A 25,356-nucleotide genomic window follows, 5' to 3' on the forward strand; every position below is an offset into this window, starting at 1 on the left:
CCAAGGAAATGAAAACAATTGGAATTCACAGCACACACTTTTCAGATTGCTCCATATGTTGTAAAAATTTTTTTAATGTGGCTTGCTTGTGCAGTGTTCTGGTTTTCTGCAAATCTGAGGGATCAAAACAACAGTTAGGATCACTGCTGGAAAAGGAGAGAAAGCACTGAGGAAGTATTGGGCATGGAGTAGCAGGGCGTGACAATTAATCCACCCTCCCCAAAAATATTGAGTCTTCAACCCCGATTTCCCCCCAATTTACCAGATTATACTCATATCCAGTTAACCCCAATTTACAGGAGAAAGCTTCAATTGTGTTGTCTGAGAGTGCCATGTGACTATGCAAATCAAATGGGAATGCAAACACAGTAAACTCTGGTGTGGACAAGCCCTATCAGGAAGTAAGCTTGGGGTAGAAACATCTTACAGTACCTGCAGGACTGTAGAGCAGAAAGTTGGCTTGCAATAATCTGGCAAAATAAAAAAATTCCTTCAGTAGCACCTTAAAGACTAACTAAGTTTATATTTTGGTATGAGCTTTCGTGTGCATGCACACTTCTTCAGATACATTCTTCAGATACATGGTGTATCTGAAGAAGTGTGCATGCACACGAAAGCTCATACCAAAATATAAACTTAGTTGGTCTTTAAGGTGCTACTGAAGGAATTTTTTTATTTTGCTTCGACTCAGACCAACACGGCTACCTACCTGTAACTAATAATCTGGCAGGTAATTATTATTATTATTATTATTATTATTATTATTATTATTATTAGTTGTTGTTGTTGTTGTTTTATTATATGGTTTTAAATCACCTTGAAATTTATATGAAAGGCAATTCATAAAATTAATTAATAATAGTTTCCCTTCAAAAGTATTTATTATTTAAAAAGAAAGAAAAACCTGCCCTTTCATGAGTTTTATTTTACCCGGTTGTTGCTCTCTCGGTTACATTGTTTGTAGTCTCCACAGGATTTTCTTTCTTTTCTTGGTAGCGTTAAGACAATGACATTTTATTAATAGTGAAATAGCAAGGACTACATACTGCCTGATGTCCTGTTCAGAATGGTGTTGAGAAGCTGGGCTTCAAAGCATAATGACTGTCAGAGTATCTGCTGTCCAATTTTGTGTCTAAATACAGAAGACCTGGTTTAAATAAGAGACACTTCCACAAGGGTTTTTTTGTTTTGTTTTTGCTATTAATGAATGAGACCAACAGACTCTTCAGAGAAAAAAATACCGCTGGTTAAATACTGATCAGTACACATCATTAAAGCCATCCACAATGATGATGAAGACTACTACAAAACACACACACCACAATCCTTTAAATTGTTGGCAACTTCACATATTTTAAAAGCTTTGATGTAGATCACAATCCTACAGGAAGAAATCTGAGCAAGTCCATGTCTGCAGAGTCTGCCAAAGCAATAACTTTTTTGGCAGTAGCTGTCAGGTATTTTTCCTGTTGCATATTCAGTTGTAGGTAAGCGTACACATAGCATAGCATGGAATAAAACATACGGGAAGCCTGTGGCACCAATTGGCTAAACGACTGTGGTTTCATGGAATTTTGATAAACAGTAATTTATACGCCAGCATCCCTGAAAAAATGGATAGGTTCGACACTTTGGGGGGTGGGGAGAAGCTCACATAGACCCTAGTCTTTAGCATATGCACCACTGCGGTGCAAAGATCCGCCCAGAGCCAAATTTAGTTTATCCCCCAAATTAACTTTTATTATGCTTATGTCACTATTATCATTTGATAAATAGCACTCACTCCTGTGCGGCTCCAAAAAGTTTTTTTTTGGGGGGGAGGGGTTGTTTAAAACCAGCTTTTCTAAAGAAGACAAAGAACACATTGGGAGTTGGTGTAAAGACTCCATGCATGCGCTTATGGTCAAAGGGAGGTGTCTGAAAGAAGAGACGGGCAGGCATTGTGTGCATGCGTGGGAGAGCCATCTCAGGCAGCATTTCATTGTGGGAGCAACCTTATTTCTAGAGCAGCTGGGAGGGCCTTTGCGAATGTGCATATACAAGTTATTGGGAAGGTTCTGGAGCCTGTGCGCGCTCCCAGCGCTAGATAGGCCCATTCTCTTTCTGTCTGTCTTTTTTTTCCCGTCACTCCCCCTCTGGCAGCCAGGCGGCGAGAGATCAGCCGTGTCAAAGATGCCACTGACCCCACTACTGCATAGCAGCTCAATACAATACGCTTAGGCGGCTTCAGCGGCGGGCGGCGGGCGCCCCCAGAATTGGACACCCGGGTACCCCGCAGCCCTTGCACGCCCGGGTAAATATTTAATGCTGTATTGTTTTTAACACTCGATTGGGAGCCGCCCAGAGTGGCAGGGGAAACTCAGCCAGATGGGAGGGGTATAAATAAGTTGTTGTTGTGGTGGTGGTGGTGGTGGTGGTTGTCCTAGCACATTGCAGTTTTGAACGTGACAGGAAAATGCAATGAAAAGCATGGCATGAACTCTACAATTCTACGAAAATGCCTGACAGGAAGGTGTGTAAACACCCCATAACAAATCAGGATGATCAAATGACTGCCTTGTGAATCAATTATAATGAATTATCCATAAAGACCAGGCATAGACGAACCACCGCATAAGCTTCATTCAAGCAAATCAGGATGAATGCTGAATAAACAGGTTCTCTGTAGGAGCCCCATGGGAAATTACCAATACTCTGTCAGCTGCAATAATTTTGCTTTAATTGCAAGGGATCAGATGGCAGCCTTTTTAGTTCTAGCAAGAAATTAGTTCTTCATAAACTGAGGAAGTAGTTCAGTATGGGATAACCAAGAGTCTAGCTGCTGTTATTTCCAAAAATAAACAATGCCATTTCATTCCAGATCACTCATTAAACATCACTTAAGGTTGTGCTTTTTTTGTATATACGTTTTTGGACAGTTGTTTACGGATGAGACAGAATTTCCTTCAGTATTTTCCATGTTTCAAGAGCTATGCTGGATACTAAGTACCAAAGTTTAAGTGAGAAAATAGCAGTATAATCTATGCTTAAACAGAATTTAAATCAATCTGCACAGTTATAGACTCTTTTAGAAGTCCATGGAACTATGAACATTTAATGTACAGTAGGCACAAACGTTAATGTACTAGAATACTTGGAACACTTATCAGCTACGTACCACAATTAAGTACCACAATTCAGATGTTTTATCTGTTCTCCTGTATCTATGAAGATACATTCAAGAATTATTTTTTTCATTCTGTGCTAAGGCCTACAAACATAACCTACCTTCCGTATCAGTCAGCCTTCTGCTGAGCGATGGACATGGCATGACCTTGAATTTCTCCCACGGTATGCATGCAAGCCCCACCTCAAGAATCAGGTTAAACATACAAAGCTCTTATCTTAGGCTAAAGCAGGGGTAGGGATCCCATGTTGCCCTACACATGTGGTTGGACTACAACTTACATCAGCCTAGCTGGCCAATGGCCAAGGATGATGGTAACTGTAGTCTAAACATCAGAAGAGGGACAGAATGAAAAATAATTGTTCTATGCAAAGAAAAAGCAAAACGCTTCCATTCTGCCTAACTAATACTCCAGCGGAATGTATTAATTACATTCATATTAGGCGCAAACACTAAGAATGCTACTAAAAATATATGTAGACTCCCAACACACTGGAAAGCGGTTCTGTAAAGGCTACATTGATATAGGGAAAACATAAGTAAGAATGCAGCATCAATCAGATTTTGCTTTATTGAAAAATTGTTAAAGGATGTCGATTAAAAACCTTGGCTCAGGTCATTGCATGCATGTGGGATAGCATTGTGTCTGTGTTCCTTTCATCAGGAGTCCACATCCCAGTGGTGTGAGGTGAGCTCTGCAGATTAGATTCCAATATAGTATAATGTAGCATCAAAACTTTTGGGTGCCAAAAAAAACCCACTCAGCTGTGCTGGTGAAATATTTAAGAATACAACCATTAGCTGTCAAAGAATAAAACTCACAAATTACATCTCTCTGGCCTAAAAAAAACCCATGACGTACCTTGTGGCTGGAGTAAAATTGAAAATGATTTAGTTTTGAAGGAAAAAAAGTTCCCTATAAACTGTTCCACCTTGGTATGTTAATCTAGAACTTTTACTTTTAGTGGTTTCTGCATCTTCAATTCATGTACTTGCTAAAAACTGCACGGTAAGGCCTTTAAGATAAGACCAAGTGAGGTATACTATTGAAACCAAATACAGACTTGGGAAACACATTTATGTAACATGCATCACTCCTGAAAGACATTATATTTCATTACTTTTCTGATTACTGTTACATTCATGTTGTAAAACAGAACCAGAGGATAAAATTCCTTTGGGGAGCAATTGCCGGTCCACGTACAGCATGGATTCAATAATGAACAAAATGTTATTTAGCAGGAGTAGGATTTTTTTTTAAAGTAATTCTATCTTCTTAGACTTTGTAGCCTGTAACAACAGAGGTTGTGCCCTATCTTCCCAGGTTTAACACAATTCAGAAATTCAGAACACCTGAAGAATATGTCAGATAAAGTACAGGGTTTAGAGATTTCCCTGCTGCTAATGCTGACAATTTAGAAGAGCCACTGCTTGAGCTGCAAAAAGTATCCTCTTCACTGTTATCCAAGTAGCAAGACGATTGGTTTGCCCAGAAGAAGAAAAAAAACACTTAACAGTCTCAGAGAACACATGAAGCATTTTCAAATTGTTCTAAATCTGTAACGTGGGACTTTTGTCACATCCACTTCTTATTCAGGATTAGTATTTTTCTAGAATTGGTGTCCACTGAAAGGCAAATCTATTTTGTTTATTCATTGCAGCGGACTATTTATCCAAGTGGAGGGCTTCAGTGCATTCAGCACACTTAGAGATGAAACATCTGCACCCCCTAGCTGTAGTAGGTAACACACACAGTTATTGTATCTAACTTACATTCGTTTTCAACTCAAAATTTATTGAGGCAGTTGTGTCAGTGTATCCACAAAATAAGTGAGAAATAACCCAAGTATACCATTTGAACAACTTCATGATTTATCCCAGTAATACTCGGTGCACAAACAACCCAGCCTCTGTACAGGTTTGTCACATGCAAGCCACCCCAAAATACAAAAAAACCCCACCCACAAACATTTTAACTAAGAATAAGCCACAGCTCAGTATACTTGTTTCAACTGCATTTCTGTTAACCAAATGGCACATTGAGGAATTTCTAAAATAAGGTATTTTAACAATCTGGTTAAAAAAATTCTTGGGCTAAATATTTCTAGATTTAAAAAACATCCCCAATAATTTTTTTTTAACACTCAGTTACTATACAACTTATAGGAACCATCAAGTAGGTATACAAGGTTATCAACCAAAATATTTACATACTGAGTAACAGAAAGGAAAATAATTCCGGTTTCTAGTGACAAAAGGTATTGAAGAATTAAGGCTCTTTGTATAGTTATGTCACTTTACATAGTAGCCAACTTTGGAAGTGTCAGTCTTTCACATTCTTGTCAATCTACTGCAAATATAGCAGCAGAGCATATTAAGTATTATTTTGAATAATTACATTGCTACTTCTATTTCTGAGCATGCTTTTGCAACATTGCAGTTAGGTACAAACTTTTATGTAAAAGTACAAGTATGACTGCTTAAGCACCATACTTTGGAAAAACACTGCTCCCCCAAAATCAAATGCAAATGTTTTCACTTCAAGCAAACAAGATCTGAAAAGATTTAATATGCTCCTGAATGTGGTTAACAAGTGTTTGCTCAAGTATTGCAGATAGCACTGTTTTCCAGCAAAGACTGAAATATTTATACCAGACTTCGGTTTCTTCAAACATATGGGAAAAAATAATTTGTGGAAAAAAAGCTATTTCCATGAGTATGTCTTCTGAATGATGGCTTTGTGGTTAATGAAGAAAACACTGTCTTCTTTGATGTAATGTTTGGTCCACAGCCAAAACGTCAGGATTTACTGTTCAACTAAAAGCATCTTTAATGTCATTTTTCTTAAAATCTGTGATGTAAAACACTGAAGACAAAAAAAATGGAATGGTAATCTAAGAATCAGGTTGTTAAATATTTCTTCCTAACATACCAACATTTGTAGTCAGAACTGTCTTTATTGATTTTATTTTAAATTTTGTACATAAAGAAAACATGTTCATATCCATCATGAACACAAAACTTAAAAAGGCATAACTAGAAGACATTTGTGTCCTTCACCAAAGCAAATGCTGTGCTAAAGGTTCCAAACATTTTCAATTTTCAAAATAAATATTCTCTCTCCTCCCTCCCCCTGCCAATGTCTATATTCCAGGCTTCAGAATAATCACTGGAAATTGAAACCTATCTTGAAATCACACTTCTAAACAGAGTCCCAGCTCACTGTGTTTGGTAACTTGCCATACCATATCCAGCCTGATTGGGTATTACAGGAGCTGCTTGTCCCTGGGCAGGCTGGGCACCAAATCCACTCATCCAGGCTGCAGATGGTGTTTGACTTGATTTTAAAATAAGAAAAGAAAAGAAAAAGGAATGAATTATTTACTGGGGGAAATTGGGCATGTTATATTTTGCAACTATCAAATTTCAGAACTGAGAGATGCTAAAAAGTTGTAACATGGCTTGGGAATTCAAAAGATATTTTGGTTAAATCAATATAGTTTTTCTTTGTAAATAATTACATTTAAAAATACTGACTTTATTACTCTGCGTACATTCAGACCTAATGAAAACAAATAAAAAACAGTGAGTGTCAGGTTTGTTGTGCTCTCTTCCTACTTCCTGGTCCATAGACAAACTATGGACCAAACCAAAGTTCATTTTTTAAATGAAAATTTCAGGGTGTGTGAATCCAAGGTTCACAACTGCTGATTTACATAGAACAATAGTAGCTAGTACTGAAGACAAACACATCACCCTCATGTCCCCCTTTCCATCAAGGTTGAAAATTAGCACTAATATAAAGTATGAGAGGTGAGTTTAGAGTCAGTAGATGTCCTTAACCAAGAACAACAGTGATGCCAAGTAAGGCACAGGCAAAGATTCCAGATCAGAGTTTAAACTGTCTGAGAAAAGTGTCTGCCAACAGTAATTTTAGTGAAACGAATTACTTACTCCACACCAAATCCCTGTTGATTCCATGCTTGTCCATACACTCCATAAGATGGCACTTGCCACCCATTGGTGACGTACTGTCCATACTGCTGTGGATTCCCATACACTTGACTCCAATGCCCCCACTGACTGTAATCCACCTAGGGATTTTAAAAAAGGATTAAGATTTAAATAAACTTGAAGCAACAGAGTGCACACCGAATATATAAATACACACAGACTCCATCAACTAAAATTAGCAATTTATTGGCAAGTAATTTAAGACCTATATACACATTCAGCAAACTGGGCAAAGTACACACACTGTGGGGCAGGTGGACTGCAACCTTCCATTTCAATAGGATAGTTTGCAAATGGTGGCAGTCACATCTAGATTTCATGCACTAACTTAATCACTTAGAGAGATACATGCAGAGGCTGTAGGAAACACTATACAAACAATCCAATTACCTGTGGGAAGTTTTTACTTATATCTGGTGATTCTTTACCCCAATAGCATTTAACAACATGGCCTTCAATTGTAGTTCCATTTACTGAAACAATGGCATGTGCTGCACTTTCATGAGTTGAAAACCTATGAAACAAAACATGAAGTCAGATTTTACCAACATATGTACAGAAATGGTGCAGTTAACATGTACTATTGTCTACAGAAGCATTCCCCAACCTGGTGCCCACCAGATGTTTCAGACAACAGCGCCCAACCCATAAATTCCAGCTGTGCTGTGGCCCAAACTATATGGACACCAGGCCGGCAAAAGCTGCTCTGTATTTTGCTGCATGAAAGTGCAGAGAACGATGTAAGAAGAATAAACTTCTTTCCTTGCAAAAATGATAGCTATTAATATAGCATCAATGTGCATTGTGCTTTATAAAACAAACACAAATAAAACAGACATGCGCCTTTCCAGATGACATTACAAACTTAAATTTCAACAGAAAATTAAAGTCCAATGGCAGATAAGGCAGAACCTGAAACCTTGGCATTCAAGGATTTAGTGATTTAACTCTTCAAGAAACCTCCAACACACATTTCCTAAACTCTAAAAAATACATGAAGAGCACCACCCACACCATTCAACATGTTATCACTTCTTTTGACAAAAACAAGCTACTTCTAAATGCAACTCCACATCTTCTTTTAAAGGTTCGATTCTTCCTTTCTCTTTAAGGGCAGTAGATCTTGGATAACATTTTCATGTTTTATCCTGTAAATAACTTACTACTTTAAGACACAAATAAATAGTAATAATTGTCCTACCTCACAAATGAATAGCCTTTTCCTGGAAAAGCTCTTGTTTCCATAATCTGCCCAAAAGGTGAAAATGTCTGTCTCATCAACTGATCTAAAGGTAGTAACATTTTCTGTTAGTAATATTTATGATCAATGGCTTCAATAAATTTGTTACAAAGGGAAATGAGATCCCTACCTGTTAATCCAGAGGCAATTCCTCCGCAGTAGACTGTACAGTTTTTAGGGCTTGACTGATTCACTACATCTTCAAATCTCAGTTGTTTTGTGTTATCTGAAAGATACATGACACTTCAAATAATTGCTTTTCAGTTATCTTTCCATTTCATAACAATGAAATGATTCACATTTACCAATACCCCCCAGCTGACCTCCTTTTGTTCACTTACTTTCTTGTGTACTTTTAGGGGCAGGCGGTTTCCGTGTTGCCCAGTTAGTTCTGATTTGTCGACCACCTAACCACTGGCCACCCATATGCACAATTGCATTTTCTGCATCCTAACAAAGCAAAACAGATTCGGTTTTCAGAACCAAAACACCTGCAAATCTGAAACTTTGTACATACATAGTCCAAGAAGCTCTTGATTACTGAAAAGGTATTGTACAGGGGTGCTCTGTTGCTACTTAACACACTTTTAAAAATCACTAGATACCAATGGAGAAATGCTTCAATCTCATTCACTGATAAGGGCATCAGAATTGCTAAATTACTTCCTTAATAGACAGAGCACTCAAATTTTCTGCACACAGGTCCAAGCAAATATAAATTCCACTCGTGAAATGGAGCATTTCTGCCTCCAGAGAACAGTATTCCTTATAGCAGAAGAAAGTTGGGCCATGTCTCTGTACAGTGGTACCTCTACTTACATGCCCCTCTTGTTACGTATCCTTCGGGATAGGCAAATGGCAAACCCAGAAGTATATTTCCGGGTTTCTCCACGCGCACATGCGCAGTAGCGCTCTATCACGCCGCGCGCCATGTGCAAAACAGGCACCTCCGGTTGCGGAAACCTCGGGATCCGACCGGAGCTCCAGAACGGATCCTGTCCGCGACCCGAGGTACCACTGTACTAGAATTAAAGATCTGGAAAGTTGCCCTTCACATGCCTTTTTATACCTCAAACACATTCAGTGTCAACAAGTATCAAAGTTTTTGATTGCTTACCAATTTATTATAAAACGATACAAAGCCATATCCTTTAGATTTTCCTGTTGCCATATCTTTAACTACCCGTGCATCCCTGGGAAGAGAAGCACAGTTATATGAGGAAAACATTAAATATTTTCAAAATAAAAACTAAAAGGAACCACACACACTGTATTGTGAGCATAATTTTCCCTATTATAAACTCAATAACCCCTATAACCATTCCTAAACTCTCCCTATTGCTTCTTTGCCTGTTAGAAAAAAAGCAGTAGGACAAAAAATAACATGTAATAAACATGCAACCTATCCATATAACCTGCACTTTCTACAACTATTTCAGATTTGAAATTTTAAAAAAGGAATAAAGTTTCCTTTTCTAATACTCTATCTGCTAGGGTCCTCTTCACTCTTCTATAAATTACTCTAACATTTCTAACTATTTTTACCATGCATTTTCTAAATAAATGCCCTCTGCCTAGTGATATAAAATATTAAATATTAAAAAATTGAAAAAGAGGAAAAAAATAGGAATTAAAAGGCATACATGGCCTGTTAACAGATTTCTTTATTTTTCTTGGTCAATTCTCTACCATCATTTTGGAGTTTGGGCAGCTGTAAATTTTGAAAAATTGACATTTTCAGAAATTTAAGAAAGGAGAATAAAACTAACAACAATGCTAAGCACACCAGTACGAAAACAACAAATTTTACACATAAATTTTAGTGAGTAAGTTAAAATGATTGGAAATATAGAACTGCACTGAATATAGAATGTTAAAATGTAAATACTAAGATATGTATATATAAATAATGTATAATAAGAATAAATAGAAATGAGAAAAAAATCTACAACTGAGTTCCAGTGTGCACAGTTCCTTGCAGTTAGCTTCAAGATCCTGTCCATTCTTATGAGCAATTCTGCAAAATAATCAGAATGCTATTACTTTTAATTGTGACTTGGACTTAAGAAAAACTGCAGGTCTCAGGTATAAATAAAGATTGAGAAATAGCAACCTGTATTCAACCTTTTTTATATTTGCTCGCAAACAGTACTACTTACCACATTGAGATAAAAAGCAAAGTAAACAAAATAGACAAAATAAGATTTACGTTTCAATTGAAAATATGTACAGAGTGTATATAGAAAAGATTGTTTTTTTAAGCAGAAATATATTCCTGTAAAGTAACACAAGATGTTCAAGTTTTGTTTTGGTGTTGTTAAAAGGACAAAGAAAACAATAGAAGAAAACCTCTCAAGAAACTAGATTATGCAACAAAAGAGACAGACATGCTATAGCATTTAACAGGAACGCTTGCAATGTTTAAAATGTTCAATTAAAAAGCTATAGTTATTTGGAAACCTATTCCCAATTTCTACTGTCTAAAAATAAAAGGTTGTTTTAGAAGGGCACACTTGTGCACCACTACAAACAAAAGCTGCTAAACTTACCAAAACGTTTGGTTTTAATTTCCAAATGCATGAACTCTAAATATAACACCACTACTTGTCAAAATGATAGATGTACACTACTAGATTTTATTGCTTTCTACACTAACTTATATAACTTGCCTGCAGTTCAACACTATCTACAAAATTATCAGATGAGTAAGAAACCTTGATGTATCTAACACACAACTTTATGTAAACTCCAAGAACCAAAACACAGTTTTCTTGCCAGCAATGTAACCCATTCACCACCCAACATACCAGGTGTTAAAAGCATGCAGCTTTCAATTGATTTGATGCAGAGACCTTGTTAATTTTTGTGGGGGGGATAATTGAATGCAAAGAAACCCACAAGATCACTGTACCCCACCCACTGCCCATTATCAAGAAGACTTTAAAGAAACAATCCGAGCAAAGTGAAAGACATTTAACTTGAAGAAGAAAATACAATAATGTATTATGACTTGTTCTGTATTAGTGAATTAAGATACAAACTAGGATACTTACGATATTTTACCAAAAGGAGCAAATGCTGACTTGATGTCTTCTGTTGTTATTTCTGGACTTAAATCTCCCACAAACACATGGAAGTGATCTGGGGGAAAGCAAAAAACCAATTATCCATAAATATATTTCTCTTAACCAGTACTTTAGTTCTCAGTGTAGACAGGGGTGCAATTCAAACAATCTTGTATTTAAATTTACAAGTCACATATGCATTTAACCAGTAATTAAACTTGTTCTGCCAAAGAGTATCTATGGAGATTGTAAAACAGAAGTAATTCAGCTACTATATAAAATCAAGTTGCAGTAAGTGCATGAGCTAAACTCTATGGTCACACCTCGTGTTGCGTTAGGTTCATGTTGCATCTTTTCAGCTTGCAAACACAGCAAACCCAGAAGGGTATACTTCCGGGTGTTGCTGCGCATGCGTGCGCAGAAGCATTCTGCGCACTTCGCGCATGCACAGAAGTGTTCTGCGTGCTTCACACATGCACAGAAGTGCTTTATTGTGCTCCGCGCTTGCGCAGAAGCTTCGCTCTAGTTGCGGACTTTTTGGGGTGCGAACGGCACCCCAGAACGGATCGTATCTGCAACTAGAGGTACCACTGTAATTTAATAGTTGATTTTGGTAGAATTTTTACAAGCATTACTTACTTGATGTATCTTTTTTCTGGCTACTTGGTGTTGTTGCCCAGTTAACCTTTACTTCCTGAAAAAAAAGAAAAGTATAACTACAAACATAACTTTAAAATACATGCCTAAATTCAATCAAGATACAGACTTATTCCAATAATAACAGCAACCAATGTTAATTTTCAAGGTACTTTTAAGTAAGAACATGGTCAAAAATGCTTGCCATGGATCATAAATTAACCTATTCATTTCATTTGCTATGTGTCATTCTTTGTGTGTTTTTTGTTTGCAACGTACCTTTCCCAAAATTTTTCTCCCATTCATAGCAGCTAATGCAGCAGCTGCATCCCTGTGTTCATAAAATTCCACAAAGCAATAAGGGTCATTGCTTGTATGCTGCAAAACAGAAAATCCAACAGAAGAGTTGACCCTTCTGCTATCGGGTTGCTGAGAAGAAAATCCAGGAAAATATATTACTTAAAGCTAGAAAAGGAAGTATTACTACACACGCTTATAAAATAACCTTAAGAATGGTTGTCCATTGTTTCACACTATCTGTTTAAGATATAACATTCCCCTGTGACCCTGAACTAGACAGCAGCACATAACAATGCTGTATGACCAGAACAGCACACACCAATTTCTCTTCCCAATAGATAGTACTGATAGCAGAAATATTCTTGATCACCTGCTGAGGGGGAGGGAGGCATAGTTGAATCAGTCACAGGTCATTGGTGCTGTCAAAACTGACACAATCAGCTATCTATGTGGTGGGTATAAATGCAGCACCTATCCAACAGAAGGACACTGAATACACACAGTGTTTATCACACTTTTGCACACTTACAACTAGATCCAGAAAAAAACCTGTGCACAAATGTCTATTTTGGCACAAAGATTTCCTTTATTAGTTTGGGCCATGTAGCCTTTATTCATTCACATAATCTTTAAAAACTGAATTCTAAGACATGATAGCTATGGAAGGAAAATATTCTGCCTGATATCTGGGGTCAATTTCCTGTAGCTAGAGAGACAAGTTGGTTATGCACATGAAGTACCTCAAGCACTGATAATTCCCAGGGTCCAATTTTTGGGGGGTAGACGAACAAATATTTGCAACTTTTACAAGGTAACAGAACCAAGATACAGACTAGAAGTTTGAACATTTGGGTCTTACAACAAAATATACTAACTTAGCAATCTGCAGATAGGGGAATGAATAATAATAATAATAATAATAATAATAATAATAATAATAATAATAATACCCAGCTACTCTGGGCAGCTTACAGTATATATATATATATATATATATATATATATATATATATATATATATATATATATATAACACAGTAAAATACAGTTGTACCTTGGATCCTGAACGCCCTGGAACTCAGACGTTTTGGCTCCTGAACGCCGCAAACCCAGAAGTGATTGTTCCGGTTTGCGAACGTTCTTTTGGAACCTGAACGTCCGATGGGGCTTCCGCGGCTTCTGATTCCTGCAGCCAATCAGAAGCCGCAAGTTGGTTTTTGAATATTTTGAAAGTCAAATGGACTCACATGTGCACATGCATGTGCACACGCACACACAAACATCATATATTTGCCACCACCAGAAGACCTAAAATTGTAGAAAAGAGAAACACCTGCCAGCAGGATGGCCCTTGCAGACTCCCTGTCATGCCTGCAAAGAGTTTTGTCAGTGGAGATGTCCCCAACAATAGGAAATGTGCAATACCTCAGCCCCTGGAATTGACAACTAGAGTACAGACAGCAGAAAGTAATTCCAAAATTCTGCTTGGGGCAACTCCAACAAATGTAGGGTTCAAAAATAATGTCCACTCTGGGGAATAGTAAACTCACTGCAGTGAATAAGCTCACTGGCAGTGAGTAAGCTCACTGACACTGAATAACCAGACACACAATGGGACTAGCAAAAGTTGATCAAGACTAAGTTCCATTTTATTATTTTCAATGAGATATCAGTAATGTTTGCTGCATTATGTCCAGCATAGTTTCAAAGTACTTATTAAAAGCAAACAATCTAGCAAGGGTTATTTCGGGAAACAATAAAATGGTTCATCAAAATGTAAGGTATGTTGCCATATGGAAAGCACAGTCTTTCCCTGAAGCTATGAAAGCCAGAAATGAGGGTGTAAAATAGGAATGACATGCAGCACCTATCTTTTCTGGGTCCAAAAAGAGCCTGACTTTGATTCCTCTTTATTTTCAAGTGGCCTTTTAGTGAAACAAGGTGAATATTCAGCAGTGGTGAAAAGTATTGGGGTGGGGGCACAACAGGCAGCAAGAAAGATCAGCAGAGTATCTAGGACCAACAATGGATAATGTACTGTATATGTGATTTATATAGGTGTTTGCATGATAATGCTTTGAAATCCTGGACCTATTCTTCTTTTTACAGCATCACTCAGGGAAGAGAGACCTTGCTCAGAGTCACACAATGAATCCCAGAACAGGCAAAGCTTAATATACTGGCTTTGTTTGTGAAGTTATGACTGTAACTGATGGAACATATTTTGATTATCCTGATGAACCAAGGATAGTAGTGATTATCAATATGGTACAAGAGATATCATGTATCTCAAGTATTTCAAATAAAAATAAAAATGTTTAGCATGCATACTTCAGATGCAACTATTATTGCATACAATAACTTGCACCTGTTGTTTCCCAGACCTGAGAATCATTTACCTAAATCCTTTAAGTTCCTTCTGTCAGAGCAATAACTATCATATTAAAAATGAATTCATTTGCATACAATTGTTTCACAGGAAAGAACATCCTATATAGTTTATAAATAATCTAATCTATATAATTTATTGATAATGGACACCATCTTAAAGGAGGCATTTCCTCCTGAGCAGGAGAAAAGGGAAGATTGTGCCTCCCTCTGCACTTTATGTACTAAAATTTTTTAAAGTAATATTTTAAAGATGTAGTGCATGTTTAAAAGGCACATTTCAGAAGTTTTTTTTTTTATTCAATTAATCAATCACTAACTGCTGCAGCCCTAATATAAATGTTTAAGGTAGCAGGATCAATAATTACTTGAATTTTAAAATGAAACAATATTGACATAGACTAGACTGAAAGAGTCTTACCTCTGTTATCATTTTACAGCTTTTGCAGGGTCCAATTTGGCTGAATAACTGAAGTATAAGTACTTCAGTCACATCTCTGGAAAGATTTCCTACATAGCTAGACAAACAAAAGAAAAGGTAATGTTAATCCCATCATTCATCTCAAAGGATAATCTGTGCAATTTATTGAAATATCAGCTATCAATTTTATAAGCAGAAAATATGGCACCTGTTAATAAACTTTATGAACACACTATTAAGTAGTCCATAGCTTTTAAAACTCTACTATGTATTCATCAAATACTGGTAAGTACTAACGTTGTTGTTAGTGAAGTATGTATCACAAGTATGTTGCTTTTTGTTAGATAAACCATAACCCAGAGTTGAGGAACCTGTGGCCCTCCAGATGATGAGGGACTTCAACTCCAATCAACCATAGCCAGTATGGCCAATGGTCAGAGATGATGTGAGCCCCATGGGGCTGAGTAACATCTGGGCAGATACATGTTTCCCATGCCTGCCTTAATTATTGTGGAACACAGGAAAACTAGGCTACAATTTCAGAGATGGGCATGTGCAGGAGTCATGGATGCTACCAATACCTTCCTGAGTTTCTTTTTCAAAAGATACCTCCACAGAATCCAACAAATGGACCTCTAAAGGCCAAAATTCAAAAACTTTGACACAAGAATTTTTAAATGGAAATTAGTGCATGCACAGGAGCGCCATTTTCATTTCAAAAAGTCATTGCATGCATCAGAGTCTGTAAGCTTTTTTTATTTAACCCAAGGAAATTTTAATAGTGTGCTGCTTCTGTATGGGCGCCTTCCAAGGGGAAAACATTACTCAGAAAAAAATTGGATGTAGTCCTATTGAAAATAATGAAAATAGTTATGACTAAGATCTACTCTGAGTAGGGCTTAGGTGGATACAATCCTTCACTTCTGTTAGAAATAACTGTACTTTCAGAGCAGTAAAGGGCTGACAATTTACAATCAAGCAATTCATATACTAAAATAAAACAGGTTTTTAAAAATAAATTTCAACTTCATTTGAGAGGCAATGTGGTGTAATGCAGTGGTTGAAGCAGCCTTTCCCAATCTGGGATCAAAGTTAGATGACAACCCCCATCATCCCTAGCCAGCATGGCCGAAGGACAGGGATCTGATGGCAGTTGCAGTCCAACAGTGCCAAGGTCCAAGGTTTGGGAAGGCTGGGTTAAGTACTGACATAGGATCAAAGAGAGATTCAAATCCCCACGTAGCCATGAAGCTCAATGGGTGACCATGGGTAAGTCACCGTATATCAACCTAAAGGATTCAGGGAGTGGGAACTATGTATGCTGCCTTGACCTCCTTTGAGGAAAGGCATGATGTAAAGAAATAATAAATGAAATGCTGCCAAGGGCTGAAAAGCCACATGCCATTTCCCAAGGGTAAAAAAGCTTTTCTCCATAACCACTGGCCATTAACGCAGCACTAAATAAGCTTATTCTAATACTACCTGTATGCTACTATTGCTCCTGATAAAAATCCATAGTAATAAGTCAAACAGCTTTCTTAATACCACTTTGAATCTACTTCTAAAACAGCAATATCATAATATGCAGTGTGGAGTATTACTGCAGATATGTCACTGGGGATCTCTTAGCCAAGGTTAGGTGATCAGGAGTTAGCTTCCACCCTTCTCTAGAGCAACTTTCCACTCACACCCAACTTAATTGCCATTAAAACATATATCAGCACTAGTCATTGTTAGTGCTAACCATAAATAGAAGTTGAAAGGAGGTTATGGATCCTGGCAAAACTGTGGGTAATGCTACTGAGGTGGTTAACACTGGTTTCAAATATCTCTTAACCTCAGTTAAAGCAGGAATAGAAAATGTGCTCTACATTGGGTAAGGAAGCCCACTCCCAAGCACTGAACTACAGTTCAGAGATCCCCTGAATTAGGTCTACAGCAGGTGATAATAGCTGAATATTTGATATTTCTCTGGGTCCAAATTAAACCTTTCCATAAAACTAGTCTGCCTTTAAATAATATGACAACCAGAAGCTATTGGCCTTATTGTCAGTTGTCAAAATGTTGTACAGAAGTACAAATACTATATTATGTGCATCAAACAAGGCTGATGTAGCTGAACTATAATGTGATCGCTTCTGCTAACTAGTACAAGAGTTTTTCTCATGATCCATGAAGCATCAATATTTTATGTACACATACCACCAGTCTTTAGTAATCCTCAGTTCCGCAGCCCATGTCAGCTGGGGTGAAAAGCAGGTGGGAGGCAGAAGCCCTACTCCATGCTTACACCAGCCTCAAATAGGTGAAGCAATCAGACTCAGATCAGACCCAATTCTGCCCTGTGACAGCAGTGGGGATTGCATACAACTGAGTGATCCTGTCAGCTCAAGCGCTCCCAGGAATCTTGTAGGCAGTGCTTCTCTTGCCCACTCATTTGGCAAGAGAAATGGGAGCTCTGTGCCAGAGGCAAGGCCATCTTCTGAAGGTGTCATCAGGGGCCCTAACTCAAAATGCTACCCTTATGTGGCCCAGCTAATATATACAAAGCAAATTTTCAATTTGTATATAACTTTCAGCCACAATGGCCAATAAAAAGCTTATTAAGGGGGGATGGTTATAAATATGTAGGTAGGGTTTAAGGGCATGGAATAGTACTTGTGGCTCAGGAAGGTACTTTGAATGGGCGCCCAAGAGGAGATCCTTTGCAACACCACAGGAAGTTCTATAACATATGTGAGAAATCTTTGACTCTTCAGATGTTGTTGCACTACAACTCCCATCAGCCCCAGGAAGCATGGCTGGTGGCCAGGAGTTAAGGGAGTTGTAGCTGGAGGGTCACATGTTTCCCATAACTGTTTTGTAAGATACCTAAATGCCACTGACTTAAATCTAATTACAATATGATTTCAGTGACCAGCCTTGAGCAAATTACAATCAGATGAGGGCCCGCCCGCCTGCCCCCCTCAAGTCTGGCAACTATTTGTAACACAGGGTCAATAATACCAGCTGCCATTGTTCTTATGAAGTACCCTGAGAAATAGCAGAAACATTTTGATCATTTAGGAGGGAAAGCAATATATATGAAGTATTTACATATCTTCCCTGATACTTTTAAAAACTTTAAAAAATAAAATAAAAACCACACACACAAGAAAGTGGAAGGCATATGGAAAATAAACAGAAAAAGTAAGGAGGCTATTCATTGCAGACTAATTTGCAAGCCTTACCCGTGAATCACATATTGGCTTTTGAATGAATCCCTTTCAACTGAGAAAAACAGTTGGTAACATGAAGCCAGCCTATAGAAGCTCAATATCAGTTTTGATTTTTTAAATTTTTTTTAAAGAATACATTTAACAACTGGTGAAATGTCTATTCTGAATGAATATTGTAATCTTAAAGAACACTGTAATAGAATATTTGAAGCACACTAAATATTTTTCAAGCCATTTCCTATAAGAATACATAATTAACTTGGCAAAACCATAAATAATGAAATAAAGGCATATACTATACCTCTATAGGCTGTCTCCCTAATTCATGAGACATCACTTATGCTGCATTGACAGGCATAGTATAGAAACCTAGATAGATAACAGGAGTAGTTTATATTCTGACATATATAGGTTCCAATACTAGGTACTGTTGCTGCATGTAAAATAAAACATTTATACATCCTCCATCTAGTACCCTGTTTCTCATATTTTAAGACATACCCATAAAATAAGCCATAGCAGGATTTTTAAGCATTCAAGGAATATAAGCCATACCCCGAAAATAAGACATAGTGATAGGCGCAGCAGCAATGCCGGCCGCAGCAGGAGGAGGAGGAAAAAAATAAGACATCCCTTGAAAATAAGCCATAGTGTGTTTTTTTGAGGAAAAAATAAATATAAGACATGTCTTATAATATGAGAAACACGGTAGAAGGGAAAAATAATTCAAACTACATAACTAAGGCTACAATTCTATGCACAGTTACCTCACTTGGAAGTGAAATTTGCTAGGCTCAGACGCTGTACCTAAATACTTCTATGTAACTGGCATAATAAATTTTGTGTACTAGTGGTACATGTTACTTGTTATACAAGTATACAATTTTTAACCAGCAAAATGAGACCTAGATTATTCATTTAATAAACTGTCCTCTACATCAGAAAACAAACAAGAATTTGTTGGTAAACAATGTGAAAATTACTAAGACGTTTAGGAAATGTTTCATTTGAAGAACAAGTTTACCATGTATAACAACAGTTAGTAAATCTTAAATGTGAAAGTCTGCACTCTGGATATATTCCAGGCTTTTGTTTTTTACTAGAACCCCAAGGTACACTAACCAGAACCTGGTTCAAAAAACATATGCCAGGATCCAGACTCGGGGACAATCCAAACTCCCACCCTCTGCAGACAGGGCTTTACAGAGCAGTGGGGCCACTGCTACACCTGAACCCCTGTCACTCATGGCAGCTGCAGCAGAAGGAGGTGGGCAGTGATCCAAAACTGATCGCTCCACCTGCTCCAGTCTAGTGTAGTTATGTGGTCTGATGTGGTTATGAAATGACAGTGAGACTGGCTCAGCATGCTGGGTCAGTTCAGCTCCACCTCCATCCTCAGAACATCATGCCAGTGGGAAGTACTGATGGTGGGCCTCCCAGCCAGCCACTCATTAAATGGAGGACCAGCTTAGTCAGGTGAGAGACATCTCTGCCTAATTCAAACTCCCTCCAGGCCAGCAAACAAGACGTTTGAGTTGCTCCGTAAATTAGTTGAAAGTAGGTTCCATGGAAATCAATGGGACAAGTTAATAACGAATAAGTGGAATCATATTATTGCCAAGGGAGCTTAAAGTCAACCATTTGATTTGGAATTTAGTCTGGATCAAACTCATTAACTTAGAATTAAAGACTTCAGAGTACAGTAATTTCTTTTTAGTACTAGAATGGGACATAATTCACAATCCTTCCAAACAAAAATCCACTTCTGGTTATCCAAAGCCTTTTTCATTTCACAGAGGAGTCATTTTGTTGTTGCTATTGTTAAAAAAAAAATGGAAAAGCTAGAAATCCTTGCAAATCAGCCAGAGATCTACCAGCAGATGTAGCTCCACCTCCTGTCTACCCTGGTCAGTACGTACTATCTTACCAATGGGAAATTACACAAATTGAAAATAAAATTTAAAACTAAATTATTAAACAGAAAAAAAGAATTTATTCACCTGCTCTCATCTCAATGTCATGCTGATATTATCCCAGCTCCAAGAAGTGGGGTGATTAGCCCATGGTTGTTGAATTTGCCATGATGATTTGCCATGATGGCTGGAGCTGATCGGGCCACCAACATCTGGGGGCCCACAGGTTATCTACCCCGGCCCTAGAACCTCTTTCATGCCTCCTGCTGTCATGTAATGGACAGCTCTTAAAGATCTTACTTTTGTTTGATTTACTGAATGATTGCTTGTTCTCCACTGGCACCTTTGACATTATGCATCTTGGACCCTTGTGTGCCCCTTGTGACAATAAATCCCTGCCTATATTACAGTATATGAGCCAATACATTTAAAGTGTTTATTAACTTTTTGGTCCAGTATTATTAGGAACTGACTTCATGACTTGTATGAAGTCATGAAGGATCATTAGAAATTGCAGCTTTCTTTAAATTTGTGTCCCCAGATGTTGCTCAACTACAGCTCCTAACATTCCTGACCATCAGCAAAGCTGGGTGGGGAGAATAGGACTTGTAATCCAACAAGATCCAGAGACCAGAGGTTGAAGAACTCTGGATTACCTGACCCTAGGACATTCAAACTTTTAAAGTTTTACACAGAAGTGTCCCAAGCACAAGGTTGTCTCTAAGACAACCAAATATTAAATGACAATTTTCTATTTTAAATAACTTTTATAAAAGATGACAAGACATTTCAATACATCATTCACAGGCACAAATCTTTTAGGCACCCACAGAACCAGATGCTTGATATTTTTCCAGCTCTGTTTCTCAGAAATTTGGATCCATCGGAAATTCTCCCTTACAGGGCAAAAAAAATCAATGATTTGTCTACAAGCATTGCAAAGTAAATTAATGGCTTGCAAAAGTATAGCTCAGAGCATAGCTATTATAGTCCATGAATTATTTCAGAGCAGTTGACAAAAACTGTGCCAATTTTTAAATACAAAAGAACTCATTCATATTGCATTTTTTAAAATTCCTCTTACATCACATACGGAAATCCCAACTTTCTAGCAGAATGGAATTTGAACACAGTGCATACGCCAGCACTGTGCATATCACTATCCTGCAAGGCTGTTCAATTGGGACTGGTCGCCATTATAGTGTTCAGTGAAACAGTACAAGGATGGCTGCACGTTTTCTCTCTCCTTAAGGCCAGAAGACAGAATGTGAGCCAAAGGCAGACAGCTAACATAGCGTTATACTCTAGTTCCTTAAGAAAGGAAACAGTGCAAAGCTTTGGCAGCTGTGCACATACAGTACTCTTTTGGCACAGAAAACAGAGCAAACTGGTAAGACTTTATAGTGCTGTGATCCAGGCTTCCAAGATATATGGCAGCTACAAGAGGAGAGAGTGAATAAGCACCTCTGTATGCTTTCTAACAATGTGCAGTTTAAACATGCTTTACTCGGAAGTAAATTCCACTGAATTCAGTGAAGCTTAACTTCAAATAAGCTTTCAAAGGATGAAGGTAACACCAACTGCAGTTGGGTTCTGGGTACTTTTCCAGCTTTTCAATCTAGCAGAAATAGATTCTGTACCGGGGGGGGGGGGGAATCACTGGGAGTCCTGCAAAGCAAATTTGGTAAATTTAGTTTTGCCAAACTTCTTGCTTGTTCTCATTGATAAAAACTTTATTAACTTGTAGCCAAGAAAAATACCAAGCATCTGGTTATGCTCTAGTCTCACAAGCATGTGTGGACCCAATCCTCTAGCATACAAAACCTTTTAATACTGACACTTCAAACATTTATTCAACTTTAAAAAAAAAAAGATAACGCAGTGGACATTTGTAAGATGCATGCTAGTTATATTTAGTATCCCACCACCCTGGCACTTCCTGTCATTTCTCTCTTCGGCTATGCCGCAAAAGTGACATTCTGAACTCAGGTTCTCAAGTCAGTTAAGATTGTTTCCTAAAGATTCAGAGTAACCAGAGTTGGTTTCAAGCATGCAATCAGAGTGGAGACAAAGTGGCCAAGTAAATAATGTTTGATTGACTTCTTAACTTCTGTGGACTGGGAAAAGGATGGGAAGACAGACATGCAAAAAGTGTTCTGAATGAACCAGAGCAGCTGAGTCATGATTTCCGTACAGAAAGATTATACTCCCAACTCATTGTGACTGAAATTAAAACTACAATCTGTTTAATTACAAAGAACATTTTGAAGCTTGCTTCAAAATCAGTACAAGAGAGCTATATACTACAAAAGCAGTCTTCCACTTTCAAGGATATGGTCCAGGATAGAAGTGATGAACATGTGCCCATGTTCTTGTAAAAACACTTGTACAATGTAAGATATACAGTACTCACAATCCTGAGGAACTCCAAACTTTTAAAAAATATATACTTTCCCAGTAACCATGGTAGAAAGTTGTTTTTAAATATTAGAGAAAAATGCTAACTGATTGGAGTAAGATTGGAAATTAGGTTTTTATTTTATCTTGTATTTTATCTTATGAACTGCCCTGAGATCTTGTGATATTTTTAAAAATAAATAAATAAAAGGTTGTCCATTATCTTCAATTTTTACTACATAGAGCATCCAACATTTTTTCAAGAGCAACTAGATTTTTTATATTAGAGGATAACAACAATGTTCTCTATTTCAACAAGTATGTTCAACAGTCAGATACAATTTATGTATACTGTAAGTCTGCATATTTGTATTTACTTGCTTCCTTCCCCTACAACATGATGCTTCCAACATGGCTAACAGCACTAAACTTGCTAGCTCCCGAGTTTACTACCTCAAAATTTAAGTAGCACTGAACAAATGGCTTCTGGTTCATCAGTAGCTTACTTAAAATGCTTTAAGGATGTTTACATGCATTAGAAGTGGTGACCTCGTTTATACACTGATTGCTCAAGAAGCCCCACTACCAATGTTGCCTGGTTATCACATTTCTCTCTCCTCTCACACTTCAGAGGTGGGATATGGGAGCTAAAACGAAAATCATTTACAGTACTTGATCACAATCAAAATACAGCAAACATTTTTGTTCAGAAAAAATATTCTGCAAAAAGGAGGAAAAGAGGGTTTGGCTTGCAATATGCCTTCTAGAACAGTGAGCATATGGTTCATAAGACACATTCTCTCTGTTTCACGAATACAAAAAGAACCTTGTATTGCATGAAACATAAATTATTATACCTCACTCAGGTTTTTGAATCATAAAGACAACCCTTTCACTTGACTATTCAACTTTATTCTCTTGAATTCAGAATGCTGCCCCCACAATATTTTATCCAATATATGCATCAGCCAACAAGTCTCTGATTACCCATATCTGTACTCACACCTCTCTACCTAATGACCTTTCTCCCCTTCTTGTTTTACTGGCCACGATTTCCGACACGGAAGCCTCACTGACTCAAGGCTCCCCCCCCCCGCCCCGCCGCCTCACAGAACTCCAAACTCAACATATGTTAAACCCAGCCTGTTGACACGATCACAATAGCCCTAGTGTTTAGGATCCCACAGAAGAGACCAGCGCCTCGTGGAGCGTGAGAGGTTTTGCTCTGTTCCGAATTACATCTTCTCCCAATTCCCTTTTGGAGAGAAGAGAATTCGTAAACCCTTGGCAGGAGGGCCCAGGACCCACATCCACGTAGGACTGACGTTACCCTGACAAGGGACCAAGGGCCTATGAGTTATGGAGCTACAGAACGGGAAACGTTGCCCAAAATCTTCCCGAGTTGGGGAAAGGGCTTCCACCAGGCAATCCCCAGCCCCACAATTCCTGGCATGTCGCAAAGAAAACCATTTTGGGTTGTAGCTCTGGCTCCAGTTATTTTCCCTCAATAACATGCTTATCTTTCCCCCCACCCCAAAAAGGGCCCCAAATCCCCTCATCATACCAACTCCTTCCCCATTAAAGAGATCTACTCGATCACCTCATAATTGCCTACCATTCTCCCCCCCCGACTCCCCCCCCTCTTCGGCCCCTCCAGAGAAGCGCCACCCCGCGCACGTTCCCGCCTGTCAGAGCACTCCGCCACTACCCCCGCCCGCCTCCGGTCTGCCCACCTGCGCCCAGGTGCTCGACCCACCCCCCCCCAACCCCACTTACAGTGTCTTGGGCTGCCCGTCGTCTTCCATCGCGGCGAAGGAGGGCCGCTCGCAGACGGACCCAGGACACCGCGCGGAGGAGGGAAGGGACTACCGGTAGGCTCCGACAACCGGGAAGAAGGGGTGGAGTGTTTTTTTGTAAAGAAACGCGAGAGCTCCGCGGCCCCTCGTTTCACGTCCAGGCCCCCGGCAGAAGCAAAAGACTAGGACCGAGAGAAGGCGGGGGGGGGGGAAGAGGAGGAACCAGAGATCCACAAAATGGCCGCGGCCGCCAACCACTCAGGAAGCCGCGTAACACGCAGGCGCAGCAAAAACACCTCTCCGGCTTAGCTTTTCACCCTCACGACCATAGAGAAAGACCGTCTAGAGCGGAGCGCGCGCGCCAAGTTCCGGTTGGGAGGGGGCGGCATCTTTATTTTACACGTAAGAGGGATATACGATTAGGACGTTTTCTGCGTGCTAGTGAATGGAGCAGAGGAGGGCTCTGGACTGCACTGAAAACAGTAAAGTACAGTACTGGAGTTCAGAGGGCTTTAAAAAAACCAGCCAATTGTAGATTTAAAAAGAAAGAAAAAAGAATTGTATCTATCAGTCTCCGAATAACTTTGGTTCTCCGGGCGATTGTGTAAAACAATATACAAAACGACAGATACCGTGTTTCTCATATTATAAGACATGTCTTATATATTTTTTTTCCTCAAAAAAACACACTATGGCTTATTTTCAGGGGATGTATTATATTTTTCCTCCTCCTCCTCCTGCCATGGCCGGTATTGCTGCTGTGCCTATCACTATGTCTTATTTTCGGGGTATGGCTTATATT

At 38.5% G+C, this 25,356-nt stretch overlaps 1 protein-coding gene across 5 annotated transcripts; it reads right to left on the bottom strand.

The window, feature by feature from the left end:
* Window positions 1-4,225: 4,225 nt before the first annotated feature.
* Window positions 4,226-24,779, bottom strand: TIAL1 (TIA1 cytotoxic granule associated RNA binding protein like 1). Of its 5 annotated transcripts, none has more exons than XM_035137824.2 (14): window positions 24,535-24,779; window positions 18,750-18,817; window positions 15,231-15,327; window positions 12,401-12,499; window positions 12,125-12,179; window positions 11,474-11,561; window positions 9,538-9,613; window positions 8,762-8,870; window positions 8,551-8,646; window positions 8,382-8,466; window positions 7,571-7,694; window positions 7,121-7,260; window positions 6,412-6,503; window positions 4,226-6,032 (listed from the first exon to the last, which is right to left on the bottom strand). In XM_035137824.2, exons 3-14 carry the CDS (start codon window positions 15,240-15,242, stop codon window positions 5,980-5,982), a joined length of 1,029 nt encoding a protein of 342 aa, XP_034993715.1. In that variant the 5' UTR covers window positions 15,243-15,327; window positions 18,750-18,817; window positions 24,535-24,779; the 3' UTR covers window positions 4,226-5,979. The 5 variants fall into 5 exon arrangements, with proteins under 5 accessions (XP_034993715.1, XP_034993714.1, XP_034993713.1 ...); XM_035137823.2 differs by having other exon boundaries at window positions 12,401-12,550; XM_035137822.2 differs by lacking the exon at window positions 18,750-18,817.
* Between the last annotated feature and the right edge of the window lie 577 nt (window positions 24,780-25,356).

The sequence above is a fragment of the Zootoca vivipara genome, chromosome 5, assembly GCF_963506605.1.
Source record: "Zootoca vivipara chromosome 5, rZooViv1.1, whole genome shotgun sequence".
NCBI classification, from domain to species: domain Eukaryota; kingdom Metazoa; phylum Chordata; class Lepidosauria; order Squamata; family Lacertidae; genus Zootoca; species Zootoca vivipara.